The sequence below is a fragment of the Xenopus tropicalis genome, chromosome 5, assembly GCF_000004195.4.
Source record: "Xenopus tropicalis strain Nigerian chromosome 5, UCB_Xtro_10.0, whole genome shotgun sequence".
In the NCBI taxonomy this organism is placed as follows: Eukaryota; Metazoa; Chordata; class Amphibia; order Anura; family Pipidae; genus Xenopus; species Xenopus tropicalis.
Window position 1 is genome coordinate 156,208,704 of NC_030681.2, and position 15,655 is coordinate 156,224,358.

General features: G+C 36.8%; 1 protein-coding gene across 1 annotated transcript; it reads left to right on the forward strand.

The window, feature by feature from the left end:
• The first annotated feature begins 9,242 nt into the window (after positions 1–9,242).
• Positions 9,243–13,387, forward strand: LOC116411014 (vomeronasal type-2 receptor 26-like). The gene is made up of 4 exons (XM_031902779.1): positions 9,243–9,338; positions 10,961–11,188; positions 12,066–12,189; positions 12,483–13,387. Exons 1-4 carry the CDS (start codon positions 9,243–9,245, stop codon positions 13,385–13,387), a joined length of 1,353 nt encoding a protein of 450 aa, XP_031758639.1.
• Positions 13,388–15,655: the final 2,268 nt, after the last annotated feature.

Here is a 15,655-nt window from a genome sequence, read left to right on the forward strand (position 1 = left end):
AGTTTAAGTTCTCTAAATAACCATCAATGGGTATGTGTGTATCCTTATCTCTCTCTCTATACAGACATACACACACATACAACATTTAAATGCAAATTGAATGCAAATTCTCACTACTTGGTGTCATCGTCAGTGCATCCACCATTGTTTTGTGTGCAGGTCCATTAGTGTATCATCCATGCAGATTAACTACAAGGTAAACTGTAAATATAAATATACAAAAATTTATACCAAAACATGAAGAAGAAAACTGCAAGCCAAACACCAAAGAACTATTAAACCCCAAAGTGCAAATACATTTAAGCTAAGGGAAAAAATATTATCCAAAAATAGTGCAAATAAACCCAAAGTACAGCCCTAGAGAACTAGAAAGAAAACAATGAAAAGAAATAGAATGTATGTTTTTTTCTCTCAGTTCTACTTGAAATCACAGTAAGGACTCGCAAAAAACAATTGCTGGTCAGTGGGAATATAAAGATTTTAATTTGCCCGGGTCATGGTACATCTAGTATAAGTAAATCTAGAGCAACTGGACTCACTGAGTAATTCATTGACCCCAATTGGTTGGCCGGGAGGTTTCTGACAGGATTTTTTCAAAAACAGTTGGTGGTTGGAAGATGTCTAACAGGTAAAAAAAAATTGGTGACCACAAAAAAATATAAAAAGGTTTCTCAAAAACAAAACAAAACATGTCTTCAGCTTATTGGACCTTTGTCCCAGAAAATAACATCATGGGGACAGGCATCCCAGGCCCAGACAGAGCTTTTAAGGGGGGCCCGGCCGCCAATGCTTTTTTAACTTTTTTTAAGGGGGCTATCAATTATTTTTTTTTTTTTTTTAAACCTGATAAGGAAGTGGGGGGGGGCTTCACTCTGCACAAGGAAGCAACGAAAAAGAATACCTTCTGACTGAGGAACCAGGTCAGAGAGAATGCTGGGACAAAGGTAGGTAATTCTGGAGGCTGTTTAGAGTAATTTTACTCATAGAAAAAAAAAGATTTACTTATTCTTTAAAATGAGAATTCACATATTGAATCTGATATTATTCTTGTAATAAGAATGAAATGATATTGCACTTCACATATTTGCTTCTTATTTTAGCCTATTTTTATTGATTCTGCAGATCAGTTACGGCTCTGCTGATCCCATATTTAATAACAGACTAAAGATCTGTAACTTATCAGTCATATAGACACAATGAAAGTAAGGAACACAATCTATAGAAGCCCGGCTAAGGTGATCGTGCTCTTTCTCAGCTCACAGAACATTGATTCTATCAATTTTTTATTTTACCCTAATACAATTCCCCATATATCCCGTATAGCTGAGATACAATATTTACCAGCATTTCTTTTTTTCAATGGCACTTTGGTACCTTCCATCCAACAAGGGGAGATTCCTTGTTTTAAGCAGTTTTTTCAATTCCATAAATCCTTTTAAATCTCAATATAATATTTTATTCACAAAATTGTGGGAACTTTTATTTAATTGCACCTTTTCGGGAATAACAATCATCTCACTTGCAAATTGTGCCGGGAATGAATAGCAGGAGAGATTACTGGAGTGACTCTCCTATCAATTAACAATATTTTTAAAATACAGGGTTCTCAAAAGGCACCCAGTATTGTGGCTGATCCTTTTGAAAGTTTTTTGTTCTATTGCCATCTAGAACTGATACCAAAGCATCTATGCTCAGTCAGCGAGGCTGCAGTTTTATTCCTCAAATTGTAAGACTTCTTAACGAGCAGTTGCTTTTTTAACTCTTTTCATCTTTTGTTGAGTCCCAAATGGAAACCCAAGTGGGTGTTTGGCTTTGCGAATTTCAATTTGTTTTCCTAAAATGAAAAAACTCACATATCGAATGCTTGCTTATTTAAGGAGAACCCGTTCGAATAATAAACTCAAATACAATGTCAAAATTTTTTAATAGAATTTGAAAACCTCGAAAAATGTGAGTTTGTTTTTCCAAATCGAACAATCTCACATATTGAATGGTCGCTTATTTATTAATAAAGAAAACTTGGTAGTATAAAAAACTTGAATATCTTGAATTTTCCTGGTTTATGAACTTAAAAAAACCAAAAAACTCAAAACATTCAAGTTTGAGAATGTGGCTTGACTAGGACAACTCCCATTGACTTCTATAGAAACTCACAAGCTTTTAGATGGTGAATTTTTACATTCGAGTTTTTTTTTGTTCATAATAAATACTATACATTCGAGGTTTTTTTCACTTAATAAATACTAGACATTCAAGGTTTTTTTTTCACTTAATAAATACTAGACATTCAAGCTTTTTTTCACTTAATAAATACTAGACATTCAAGCTTTTTTTTCACTTAATAAACACTAGACATTCGAGCTTTTTTTTCACTTAATAAATACTAGACATTCGAGTTTTTTTGTTCACTTAATAAATACTACACATTCGAGCTTTTTTTCACTTAATAAATACTAGACATTCGAGTTTTTTTGTTCACTTAATAAATACTAGACATTCGAGCTTTTTTTTCACTTAATAAATACTAGACATTCGAGTTTTTTTTCTTTCGTTTAATAAATACTAGACATTCGAGTTTTTTTGTTCACTTAATAAATACTAGACATTCGAGTTTTTTTTCTTTCACTTAATAAATATTAGACATTTGAGTTTTTTTGTTCACTTAATAAATGCTAGACATTCAAGTTTTTTTCACTTAATAAATACTAGACATTCGAGTTTTTTTGTTCACTTAATAAATACTAGACATTCGAGCTTTTTTTCACTTAATAAATACTAGACATTCGAGTTTTTTTGTTCACTTAATAAATACTAGACATTCGAGCTTTTTTTCACTTAATAAATACTAGACATTCGAGTTTTTTTTCTTTCGTTTAATAAATACTAGACATTCGAGTTTTTTTGTTCACTTAATAAATACTAGACATTCAAGTTTTTTTTCTTTCACTTAATAAATATTAGACATTCGAGTTTTTTTGTTCACTTAATAAATGCTAGACATTCTAGTTTTTTTTCACTTAATAAATACTAGACATTCGAGTTTTTTTGTTCACTTAATAAATACTAGACATTCGAGCTTTTTTTTCACTTAATAAATACTAGACATTCGAGTTTTTTTTCTTTCGTTTAATAAATACTAGACATTCGAGTTTTTTTGTTCACTTAATAAATACTAGACATTCAAGTTTTTTTTCTTTCACTTAATAAATATTAGACATTCGAGTTTTTTTGTTCACTTAATAAATGCTAGACATTCTAGTTTTTTTTCACTTAATAAATACTAGACATTCGAGTTTTTTTGTTCACCTAATAAATACTAGACATTCGAGTTTTTTTTTCAATTAATAAATACTAGACATTCGAATTTTTTTGTTCACTTAATAAATACTAGACATTCGAGTTTTTTTTGTTCACCTAATAAATACTAGACATTCGAGTTTTTTGTTCACCTAATAAATACTAGACATTCAAGGTTTTTTTCACTTAATAAATACTAGACATTCAAGTTTTTTTTCACTTAATAAATACTAGACATTCGAGTTTTTTTTTCACGTAATAAATACTAGACATTTGAGGGTTTTTTTTCACTTAATAAATGCTAGACATTCGAGTTTTTTTTCACTTAATAAATACTAGACATTCGAGTTTTTTTGTTCACCTAATAAATACTAGACAGTTGAGGGTTTTTTTTCACTTAATAAATACTATACATTCAAGTTTTTTTGTTCACTTAATAAATACTAGACATTCGAGTTTTTTTTGTTCACCTAATAAATACTAGACATTCGAGTTTTTTTGTTCACCTAATAAATACTAGACATTCGAGGTTATTTTCACTTAATAAATACTAGACATTCGAGTTTTTTTTCACTTAATAAATACTAGACATTCGAGTTTTTTTTTCACGTAATAAATACTAGACATTCGAGTTTTTTTCTTTCACTTAATAAATACTAGACATTCGAGTTTTTTTGTTCACCTAATAAATACTAGACATTTGAGTGTTTTTTTTACTTAATAAATACTAGACATTCAAGTTTTTTTTACTTAATAAATACTAGACATTTGAGTTTTTTTTCACTTAATAAATACTAGACATTCAAGTTTTTGAACCATAACTAGTAATTGAGTTTTTTTAAAATTGAGAAAAAATAATCAAACTTGACCCTTGATAAATCACCCCTTAATGTCACTAGCTTTTCTTTTATTCTTTTTTTTGTTTATTTTTACAATATATACAAAAATTAAACACAATATTACATACAATATTATGCACTTTATAAGTTTGGCTATGGTGAGGATCTTAACGTATAACGTGATTTGTCTATTTATTCTGTACTGTGGTGATATAATGAAAATAAAACTGTTGGATTGTTCCTTTAAAAGAACTGGGATCAGAAAACTGGGATCAGTGGTCAATCACAGTTGTCTCAAAGACCTCCTCCAATAAGAAAGGCATGAATGATTGTGGCCGAGATGGGTAAATTTGGCACTTTTATCCAGGTTGCAGTTAAAGCTTGTGATTTAAGGTCCAGGCAAATGGAACATCCATGGAACATTCCTATGATGATAAGTCCACTCAAATGTTACAAATCAGCTATGTTACAACTCTAGTGCCTGAAATGTTGGGTACTGAGCTAAATCAGTGCTTCATACTGCATGAAACTGGAACTGAAATATTATGTTTCAGATATAGTGATGGGCAAAATGTTTTGCCAGGCATGGATTCACGAATTTCTGCGTTTTACCATTGGCGGATTGTTTCGTGAAATGGATGAAAAAATTCACCGCATGACCAATTTGTCGCAGGCGTCAAAATAAATAGTTGAAGGCGTCAAAAGAATATTTGCGGCATCAAAATAAATAGTCATGGGCATCAAAAGAATAATCGTGAGCAGTATCGGACTGGGACCCCAGGGCCCACCAGAAAACCTCAGATCATGGGCCCACTCTCCAAACTATTTTTCATCCAATCCTCACTCAACCTTTATATTTTCCTAGTCTTTTACATACTATAATCTATTCTTCTTAGTCTTTGTTCCCATAGAGAAATAAAGAATGACCATAAATTAGGCCAAATGGTAAGAGGCAAGAGGGCCCACTGACACCTGGGCCCACTGGGAGTTCTCCTGGTAGCCCTGTGGGCCAGTCCGACACTGGTCGCGAGCATAAAAATAGTCATGGCGTCAAAATAAATAGTCGTGGGCGTCAAAAGAATAGTCGCGAGCATCACAAAAATAAATAGTCAAGGCATCGAAAAAAATAGTCGTGGGCGACAAATTTTTTTTACGCACATTTTCGCTGTTTCATGAATTTTCTGCCATTTTGAGAAGCTTTTGAAAGATTTGTGAATTTTTCGGTGAAGTGAAATGGGACAGATTCGCTCATCACTATTCAGATATAGCTGAGTGCTGTAGACCAGTCTACAAAAATAGTAAGATTATTACTCTATAATCAGAAGAACCAGAAAAGAAGAAGAGATGATTGCTTCTCACAGGATCATTTGTATAAACATATCATTATTTGGAGGCCTTTGCTAATTGCAGTTCATTTATAATATATAAATACAGTATTGTATCTGCGTTGCATTATTATGTCCCATCTTTGCCACCATCAGCTCAGCAACCTGCTTCTCCTCTTTGCTCTGTTCCATGAACCAATGCGGATACTATTTCCTATCAGATTCAAGGTTCTCCCACTGGTTCTGATGTTCCAGGTTTTTCCTGCGGCTGCTGAAATGCCGAGTGCCAGCTCTGGGTGCCGGCTGAGCAGCAGCAGTGATATCAAGTATTTTAGGGAAGGGGACTTGATTCTCGGGGGAATTTTTTACCTAAAAGACTTATCTGGCCTCACAGTTTATTCCTTTACGCAAAAGCAAACACGCTGTAGATGTGCAATGTAAGTATACATTCTAAATACAGAATATTCATACCAATGTTATCAGTTATATACTGAATTTCACATGTTCCTAAATGTCTTATATAAATAATCTTTTTCATATATTCAGGTTTGTCCAATGACAGTAGCCATGTTGCCACAGTACAGTATGGGTGGGGGGGGTTGTGCTGGACTTGTGCTGGACTTTTTCACAAACAATGTGATCCTGAATTGGATTGGTGGTGCTTAATTATCCTGTCAATCACTCACCTACTGATTGGGGTGGGGTTTCATTACTGTTTTAAGCTTTGTTTTTTTCCCTGTGTGGTTATACTGACAAAGGGAGAGAGTGCGGCCCCCCCGAAACGTTGATTTTTTTTGTGGTACATTGGCTAATAAATGTGGTAAGCTCCCTAGCTGAAATTTAGCTTGAGTGCAGTCTCTACTTCTGTTTTGTTCTATACATTGTTGGGGCACTGCCATACGCCTAAGAGACTTTTCACCACAGAAAATCGCTTAAGGTGAGTGCAGCTGTGAATCTTTTGTTTGCTACAATTGTAGAAAAAAGGGCATTGACTCAAGGGATGAAAACATAATTTTGCCTCTTTATAGGCCTCACCTTGAGTATGGGGGGCATTGCCAGTCTCGATACTCATAGATGTTTGCCACTTAGTTGTATTAAACATGACCAATAATGTGTAGCATTTATTTAACATCAGATCTTGGCTTATATGTCACAGAGCGTCATAATTCCGACTGTACCGTTATCTACTGGTCTTCATTTATACGATTGGGGAGATCAATAAGGATCCGGAGATACTGCCTAATGTGACTTTGGGCTATCGGATCTATGACTCCTGTGACGATGCACAAAGGTCACTAGAGGAGACGTTTAGTATCCTATCAGGGACGCAAGAAATAATCCCAAATTACAGCTGCTGGAATAACAGGAAGGTTGTGGGGTTCATAGGAGACTTGTCTTCTGCTCCGTCTCTCTCTATGGCGTCGCTCACAGGGATTTACAGGTACCCTCAGGTTTGTGCTTTAATAAACAAAGCTTACAAAGGACAATTTTGAAGTGATCCAATGAACACCATCCTTTTTATTCATGGTTTCTACAAACCAGGATATAATTTATAACCTCAGCTATGGGGTTCACTTTCTCCCTGGTTCCAGTACGGCTGCTGCCAGAGAAAGAAAAATATTCAGGAGATATTCAATTTTTCAAGCTGGATCTATTTCACATCACCCTCACACAATGCATTACAGAGAATAGGCACATACATTAGTACACAACCTGCCAAACACCGCATATTGCCATTGCCGAATTGTTTACAAAAATTCATTGAGAATGTGCTGAGAAAACACCCCATTGACTTTAATTTATTTGGAACAAGAAAAAAAGTTGCACAGGTCAAAAATAGGTCCGGTTGTGTAAAAAAAAAATTTCTGGCATCAAAAAAGTTGCACAGTAGTGGCATTTTGTGATTTTTTTTTACCAGTTTGCAAATTTTTCAGCATTTAGCTTCTCCGAAAAAATTCAGGAAACTGTTGAAAAATTTATGAAATATCGGTACAGCATGATTTTTTGATGATGCCACTAGTGATGGCACACCAAAACGCGGTCACATCAAAATCATTCATCAAATGTGTTTAGCGAATTTTTCGCCGCTTTGCGAATTTTCTTGGTGTTTCAGGAATTTTTTTAGATGCCACACCTTTTTTGTGACACGATTGTGCATTTTTAATGCCCCTGTGCCTTTTTGACGTAACCTCACCTTTTTCTAATGCAACTGCAAATTTTCTGCTGTGAAATTTTGCTGAAGTTTCGCGAAACAATCCGCAAATGGCGAAATGCAGAATTTTACTGTGAGTCTAAGCCTGGCGAAAAATGTGTTCATCACAACTAATCACTAGCTATTTTTAATAAAATTAGAAATGACCTTTATTATTGCTGATATATCCTTCCCCCAGCCCTGATACATGTAGATGGAGGCAAGACTGGAGTCTACAGATCTCCATCTCCTTGAAATACCCTGACTAAAACCAACCTGAAGAATTTTCATGCAGTTGAGATTAACACAATGTACAGGTATCAAACCCTAATCTGGAAACTCATTATCCAGAAAGTTCCAAAGTACAGAAAGGCCATCTCCCATAGACTCCATTTTAATCATATAATTCACATTTTTTAAAATGTCTATTGTTTATTAAGAGTAAAAAAAACAAACAAATACTTGAATGTACAATGTCGGCATCTAAAAGCTGGTGAGTTAATGTAAAAGTCAATAGGAACTGTCCAAGGCAAAGTCAAGCCATATTTTCAATTCAATATTTTCCAGTTTGAAAACTCACAAATTCAATGTGTTCGGGTTTTCTTGTTCCAACGAGTTTTCCATATTAATAAATAAGATGCAAGTTTTTATTTAAATGTGAATTTATTCGAATTAGAAATAAATATTGGGCAGCCAAGCAACTAGATAGCAGTCTATATACCAAACTGGAGAGCTTCAGAAAAAAGAGAAAAAAGAAAAATAAATGCTAATAAACATATGAACCCCAACAAATGTCCTTGTTTATTGACTGTGATTTTTATATAAAGTCTCTCTTTGCTGACTTTTCTGCAGATCAGTTATGGCTCCAGGGATCCCATGTTTAATGACCGAGTACAGTTTCCTTCCTTCTACAGAACTGTCCCTGATGAACTATCTGAAATTGATGGGATTGTAGAACTGATTAAGCACTTTGGCTGGAAATGGGTTGGGCTCATTGTATCTGATGATGAGACTGGGCTTAGGGCAGGTGAAAATCTTGAGAGAGAAATGAAGAAAGATGGGATCTGTTTGGCCTTCAACATTAGAATTGATCTTCGGTCAATATCTTCAACAAATCCCATTGAGATTAAAAAAATAATAGTCAGAAGCACAGCCAATGTGATCGTTCTGTTAGTCAGTTTAATGTTTGTTGATTTTATTCTGTTCTTTTTTGCCGTCTTTGACATGCCGGAAAAATTATGGATTGTATCTTCAGCTTTCTTAAGGGTTTTAGATTCAGCGTATCCCCAAAATAGAATAATATTTAATGGCTTGTTGGCTCTTTCCATTCAACAAGGAGAGATTCCTGGGTTTAGGGAATTTGTTCATAGTTTAAATCCATCTGAACTTTCAGGTGGTGTTTTGTTTCCAAATGTCACAGAGAGACTGTCTGATTGTGGACTTTCCAGCACCACACAAATAACCCCAAACCGGACAGGTGTTTCCCTTCCAAAATGCACAGAGGATGAATTCTTTTTTGTGAATGACCTGTCATGGAATGATACATTGAATTTTAGAATAAGTTATGGGGTTTACACGGCAGTATACACAATGGCTCTCGCTCTCCATAAACTGTACATGAATCAGAAAATGGCAAGTCACCCAGACAGAAAAACAAGACTACAGGCTCAATTCAAGCCGTGGCAGGTAAGATGATTAATGCTGCTGAGCAAAGGGCTTTAATGCTGTTAATAAGGGATGCACCGAATCTACTTTTTCGGATTTGGCCGGACCCCCGAATCTTCCGTAACCCCGAATCTGAAACCTAATTAGCATATGCTAATTATGTTATGGAAGGGTTAAAGGTCGAGAACTTTTCAATTTCCTTGTTTACTTGACAAAAAGTCAGGAGATTTTTAAGGATTCGGTTCGACCAAGACCTTGGATTTGGCTAAATCCGAATCCTGCTGGAAAAGACCAAATCTTGGACGAATCCCAAATCCGCTCCAATAAAGGTTGAGAAATTTTCAATTTCCTTGTTTACTTGACAAAAAGTCACGTGGTTGAGCCAGGACCGTGGATTCAGCCGAATCTGAATCCGGCTGAAAAAGGCCAAATCTTAGACGAATCCGCTCCAATAAATAAGGAATCTGTTTTCATGTATTTGCTTTGTACTAGTCTGCATAACTGGTTGCTGCAATGGAACAATTTAGCACCAGTTTTAATATATAGTCCCTGTGGAGAGATTTCTACACGGCCCTGCATGGTTCAGTTCTCACAAGAGTTCATTCATAGATTGGATGGTCTATTGGGGGGATTTATATTTGTTTGAAACCACAAAAACAAAATCATTTCCATGAATGGTAGTCATTTATCAAAAGATCTCAACTAAAAAAGGAGAAAGAAAAAAAGTTGCCAAAAAGTCACAAAAACTGCAACTATTTCGACTTGATGCACTATAACTGCAACTTTTTTGTATTGTCACTAGTGATGAGCGAATCTGTCCCATTTTGCTTCACCGAAAAATTTGTGAATCTTTCAAAAGATTTGCGAAACGGTGAAAATTTTTTGACACAGCGAAAATATTGCGCTGCAAAAAATATTGTCACCCATCACTAATTGTCATACGAAAACCAGAGTCAAAAAACCCTGAAAACCTCTAAAACCACAAAGCAAAGAAAGATCTTCCAGTTGTAAAAGGGAACATCTGCCGTTGACTTCTACACGATCTCGACAGGTTTTAGATGGGGTACTTTCGGATTCTAAATTGTTGCGGTTTTGTTGCAACATAAATCTCGGAATTGTGCTGTTTTTCTGTGACTTTTTTAGGTTTTCAATGACAAAATGCCTGAGGTGCATTCATAAGGTTTCCCTAAATCCATGACTAGAAACAAAATCGGCTTCAGGTTAGAGGGATCTTTTTTCCCTAGAAAAATATATTGGACTTCCTTTCATAATCATAAGGGTGGTGGAGATAAAATGTTTTTTATAATGTATATAGATATATATTTATTTATATTATCAGAAAGACTATCACTTGGAGAGTTGATTATGAGAGAATAAGCCCCAGTGGTTTCATTGTCTTGCTCTAAAGAAATGGGGGTGTTTTTTGAGAAAAATTTACAGGACTTCCATGAGACTTCCTTTTATTGCCTTGAGAGTGGGGGTTCATAATATATTTTAAAAGGTATATAAATGTTCCAGAATACAATGTTCTACTTATGGAGAACATTGTGAGGCTCCTATGGCTAATCCTTTCCTGAGCTTCCTTTTGGGTTGATGTGTGGAGGCAACCTGCTTTAAAAAATAACAAATATCTTCATTTTCAGTTAAATGGCATGATAGAAAACAGGGATTTTGAGATGACCTTTGGGGACAAAGTCCACTTTACAATAAAAGGAGACCCATCAACCCATTATGAAATTGTGAAATGTTTTTTCTCTGAAGAAGATAGTGTCCAAACCATGAAGGTTGGAAGCTTTGACACATCCAAACCTGCAGGAAGTCAGTTGTACATCAATAGAAGTGCTGATCTCTGGGGCCCTTACTTTACAGAGGTAAAATTCAAAAATAAAAAAATCACCCTGGTTGTCTTAATATATAATTATAAAAAAGACAAAACTATTTTCTGTTTAGACGCTTCAGTAGAAGACCTGCTTGCTCAATGTAACAGTAAGTGCTAAGCATATTTATGAACTTGAATACAGAAGGCACACACTTCTCAATCATTTTTCAAATCTTAGCTCTAGTGATGGACACATTTTTTTGCCAGGTTTCACTGTGAAAAAAATGTCCATAGACTTAAATGCAAGTGCCAACTTCAAGTTTAATGTGAAAGGATTGTAGTAGTTTTTACTTCCCTTCTTCATGGCCCATTTTGTAGCCTGAACCCAGAAACATATATAAAGTGGGATCAAATATATGGAATATAATATATAATTTTCTATACTGGGATGAAACTACAAAGACAGATGGCTTGAGCAGCCGCACTCAAAAGGGGGGGAGGGGGAAAGGAGTGGTGGGATGTCATCCCACTGCATTCCACCTCAAGGTCTACTAGAAATTTTAAAGTGATCTACTGGTAGACCGCAATCTACCTTTTGGGCACCCCTGCTATAGGGCAATAGGAGGCTCTCTCAATTTCTCAATTCTGAAACCTAACAACAGTTTATGGGTGGGCTTTTGGAGAGGAGGGGTGTGACTTTTTTTATGTTACAATTACATTTTGTTTCTGATTATATGTAAGAAAACCATTGGAAATAATAGTTGAACTGAAGAAGCTGTTCGGATAAGAAGTAAAAACATCTTCAATGATTACTTAGCAAGCCCAGTTGCTTATACTAGATACACTGGAAATAATATGTGCTCCTTACAAAACTTGTTGTCATGTCTTCATTAACAACATCTAAATCATGTTTATATTTTGCCCCACAGCAGCCCCAGTCCCAATGCAATAAGCCCTGTGGGCCAGGAAACAGGAAATCTAAACTAGATGGGAAACCACCTTGCTGTTATAACTGTGTGCCATGTACAGAAGGGGAAATCTCTAACACAACAGGTAGGTCATAATGGAAAAAACATGTCACTTGTTATGTTTTATTGTAACAGTATGGGACAGGTTTATAACAGTAAAACTATAACAGCTACAGTCCCCATTTCTGCCACTCCCATTGGTTCAGGATTTCATAATTTCACCTCTGGGGTACTGTGGCAAGCTGGGTTTCCCCTATGCCCATCCAAAGAATTTTCTATATCACACCATGCCCATGGCAATCCCTGTATCTCTATAATTCTCTATCTTTATACCAAGCCCTCAAGAGTGGTAAAATCTCCTTTTTTAAATTTTTATAGATGTACAGAGCTGTATAAGATGCACAGAATATGAAAAGTCTAACAAAGAGAAGAACAGCTGCATCCCAAAGAACATAGACTTCCTTTCCTACAAAGACACATTGGGTGTTACTTTAACCTCCATCACAGTAATATGTTCTATTATTTGTGCTGTAATCCTGGGAATCTTTATAAAGTACCGCGAGACTCCTATAGTGAGAGCCAACAACCGATATCTCAGCTGTCTCCTCCTCATCTCTCTCATGTTGTGTTTCCTCTGCACTTTATTATTCATTGGGCGCCCAACTCAGATATGTTGTCTCCTCCGACAAGTAACATTTGGGGTTGTATTTACTATTTCTGTTTCTTCTGTGTTGGCTAAAACTCTCACAGTTATTATTGCCTTCAATGCCACAAAGCCTGGGAGCAAGCTGAAGAAGTATGTAGGAACCAAACTGTCCATCATATTAGTCATTGTTTGTTCTTTGGGTGAAAGTATAATTTCCATTGTATGGTTGGCCTCCAATCCTCCATTCTCAGAAACTGATTTTTTTTCAGATCCATATAACATTATTCTACAGTGTAATGAAGGATCGGGATCTTCCTTCTTCTGTATAATTGGATATATAGGAACGTTGGCCCTACTAAGTTTCATTGCTGCATTTCTAGCCAAGGATTTCCCTGACCGATTTAATGAGGCTAAAAACATCACTTTCAGTATGTTGGGGTTCTGTAGCGTGTGGGGGGCATTTGTCCCTGCATACCTGAGCAGTAAGGGCAGCAGAATGGTGGCAGTTGAGATATTTGCCATCTTATCCTCCAGTGCTGGGTTATTGGGCTGTATATTCATTCCCAAGTGCTATATCATATTTCTAAGGCCTGAACTGAACACAAAAGATAATCTTGTTAGAAAACAATACAAGTAGTGTAAAGTCTATGGTTTAGTGAAATAGGAAATTAAGTGGGTAAATATCTTTAAAAACTACAATATATTCTTTACCATCCTTTTTAATAATATACCATTCACTGGTTGGTTTAGCAATGTCTCTCGCATCCAGTAGTTCTGTGTTTGGTTCAGTGTAAAATTTAGGAAATGTACCCTGCTGCTTCATGTTTCCTTGGGGGGAGAAGGTATCACCGATGGTCAGGACAGATGCTTCAGAGAGCTTCATACTACTAGATGGTCATTCTTTAATAGCCAAACAAAAACCGGTGGATTTGTAGGAAGAAAGGTGGCCAGTAATCTAACCTGAGTGTGATCATGTGTGTGTGTGTAATAACTTTTAGAAAATTATTATGAATTATTTGTATTTTTGTTACTTATCTGTAAGATAAGTTACACTCAGGTTACACTCTGAAAACCCTGAAAATCTACAAGTAAGCATAAGTTTCTTCTTTTAATCCTTGTCATGCAACAAATAAAATACATAAATAAGATATTCTAAGTTGCCCGGCCTATTATCTTATGTGACCCTGATGTTGAAGGGTCCTGAGGCCTTGATGTTCCTTTTCTCCTAGGACAGTGCTGTCCAACTGGCGGCCCGCGGGCCGCATGCGGCCCGCGACCCCCCTCTGTGTGGCCCCCCACCTGTCTGGCTGCTTTGATGGCTTACCTTTGTGTAAGCATTAAATGGTATCAGTACTGAGATTAACTGCCCCCCTGCATGGTTCTCACCTCAGATTCAGGCTGTAATCAGGCTGTATTGTTTAAATATGTAATTCCCTGTGTTATTCACACCTTTTAATCTCTGCATTGTTCACCCCCTGCAGTGTTCACACCTCAGGCTCAGGCTGTAATCACCCCCATTGTTCACTTCTTCACACCACAGGAGCAGTAGAAACCCACAAATAATCCCTGCACACTACAAAAAGAATATATACTGAGGTGGTACTGCAATTAAAAAGTTTTTTAATATATAGTTATTGTGCAGACTGTAGGAGCAGTGCCAGCATTGTGTCACTGTATGTGCCATACACACAGGCATCATAGGGCAAGCAGAGTATGGCACACACAGGCAGGGTAGGGAAGGCAGAGTATGGCACACAGAGGCAGAATATGGCACAAACCAACCAAGAATGGCAAACACAGTGAAAGTATGGCACACGCAGGCAGGGTAGGGAAGGCAGAGTATGGCACACACAGGCAGGGTAGGGAAGGCAGAGTATGGCACACACAGGCAGGGTAGGGAAGGCAGAGTATGGCACACACAGGCAGGGTAGGGAAGGCAGAGTATGGCACACACAGGCAGGGTAGGGAAGGCAGAGTATGGCACACACAGGCAGGGTAGGGAAGGCAGAGTATGGCACACACAGGCAGGGTAGGGAAGGCAGAGTATGGCACACACAGGCAGGGTAGGGAAGGCAGAGTATGGCACACATAGGCAGGGTAGGGAAGGCAGAGTATGGCACACACAGGCAGGGTAGGGAAGGCAGAGTATGGCACACATAGGCAGGGTAGGGAAGGCAGAGTATGGCACACATTGGCAGGGTAGGGAAGGCAGAGTATGGCACACATAGGCAGGGTAGGGAAGGCAGAGTATGGCACACACAGGCAGGGTAGGGAAGGCAGAGTATGGCAGGTTTTTGCTGTACTACAACCATTAATATGGGTATGGTCATGTGATAACATGGGTGTGGTTTCAAGTGGGTGCGGTTTCAAAAAGGGGAGTGGTCAAAACTGGCTTCCATTATCGGCCCTCCACTACGTAGGTCGGAAAAATTCCGGCCCTCGGTACAACAGAAGTTGGACAGCACTGTCCTAGGAGAATAGATAATATTCCCCCCACCCATTTGCCAGTCATAGATATAATACAGCTATAGGACCTGTTATCCAGAATGCTCGGGACCAAGGGATTTTTGCGTAATTTGGACCTCCATACCTCAAGTCTATTAGAAAAATCATTAAAACATTAATTAAAGCCAATAGTATTGTTTTGGCTCCAATAAGGATTATTTATATCTTAGTTGGGATCAAGTACAGGTACTGTTTTATTATTACAGAGAAAAGGGAATCATTTAACCATGAAATAAACCCAATAGGGCTGTTCTGCCCCCAATAAGGCGTAATTATATCTTAGTTGGGATCAAGTACAGGTACTGTTTTATTATTACAGAGAAAAGGGAATCATTTAACCATTAAATAAACCCAATAGGGCTGTTCTGCCCCCAATAAGGGGTAATTATATCTTAGTTGG

What these genes read in the sequence shown, in the direction of transcription:
- LOC116411014 (XM_031902779.1), top strand. Translation starts at nt 9,243, where the DNA reads ATGGCTCTCGCTCTCCATAAACTGTACATGAATCAGAAAATGGCAAGT. An exon ending in CTCAATTCAAGCCGTGGCAG is followed by an intron (nt 9,339 to 10,960) that starts GTAAGATGATTA and finishes CTTCATTTTCAG; the next exon opens with TTAAATGGCATGATAGAAAA. An exon ending in GGGGCCCTTACTTTACAGAG is followed by an intron (nt 11,189 to 12,065) that starts GTAAAATTCAAA and finishes TTTGCCCCACAG; the next exon opens with CAGCCCCAGTCCCAATGCAA.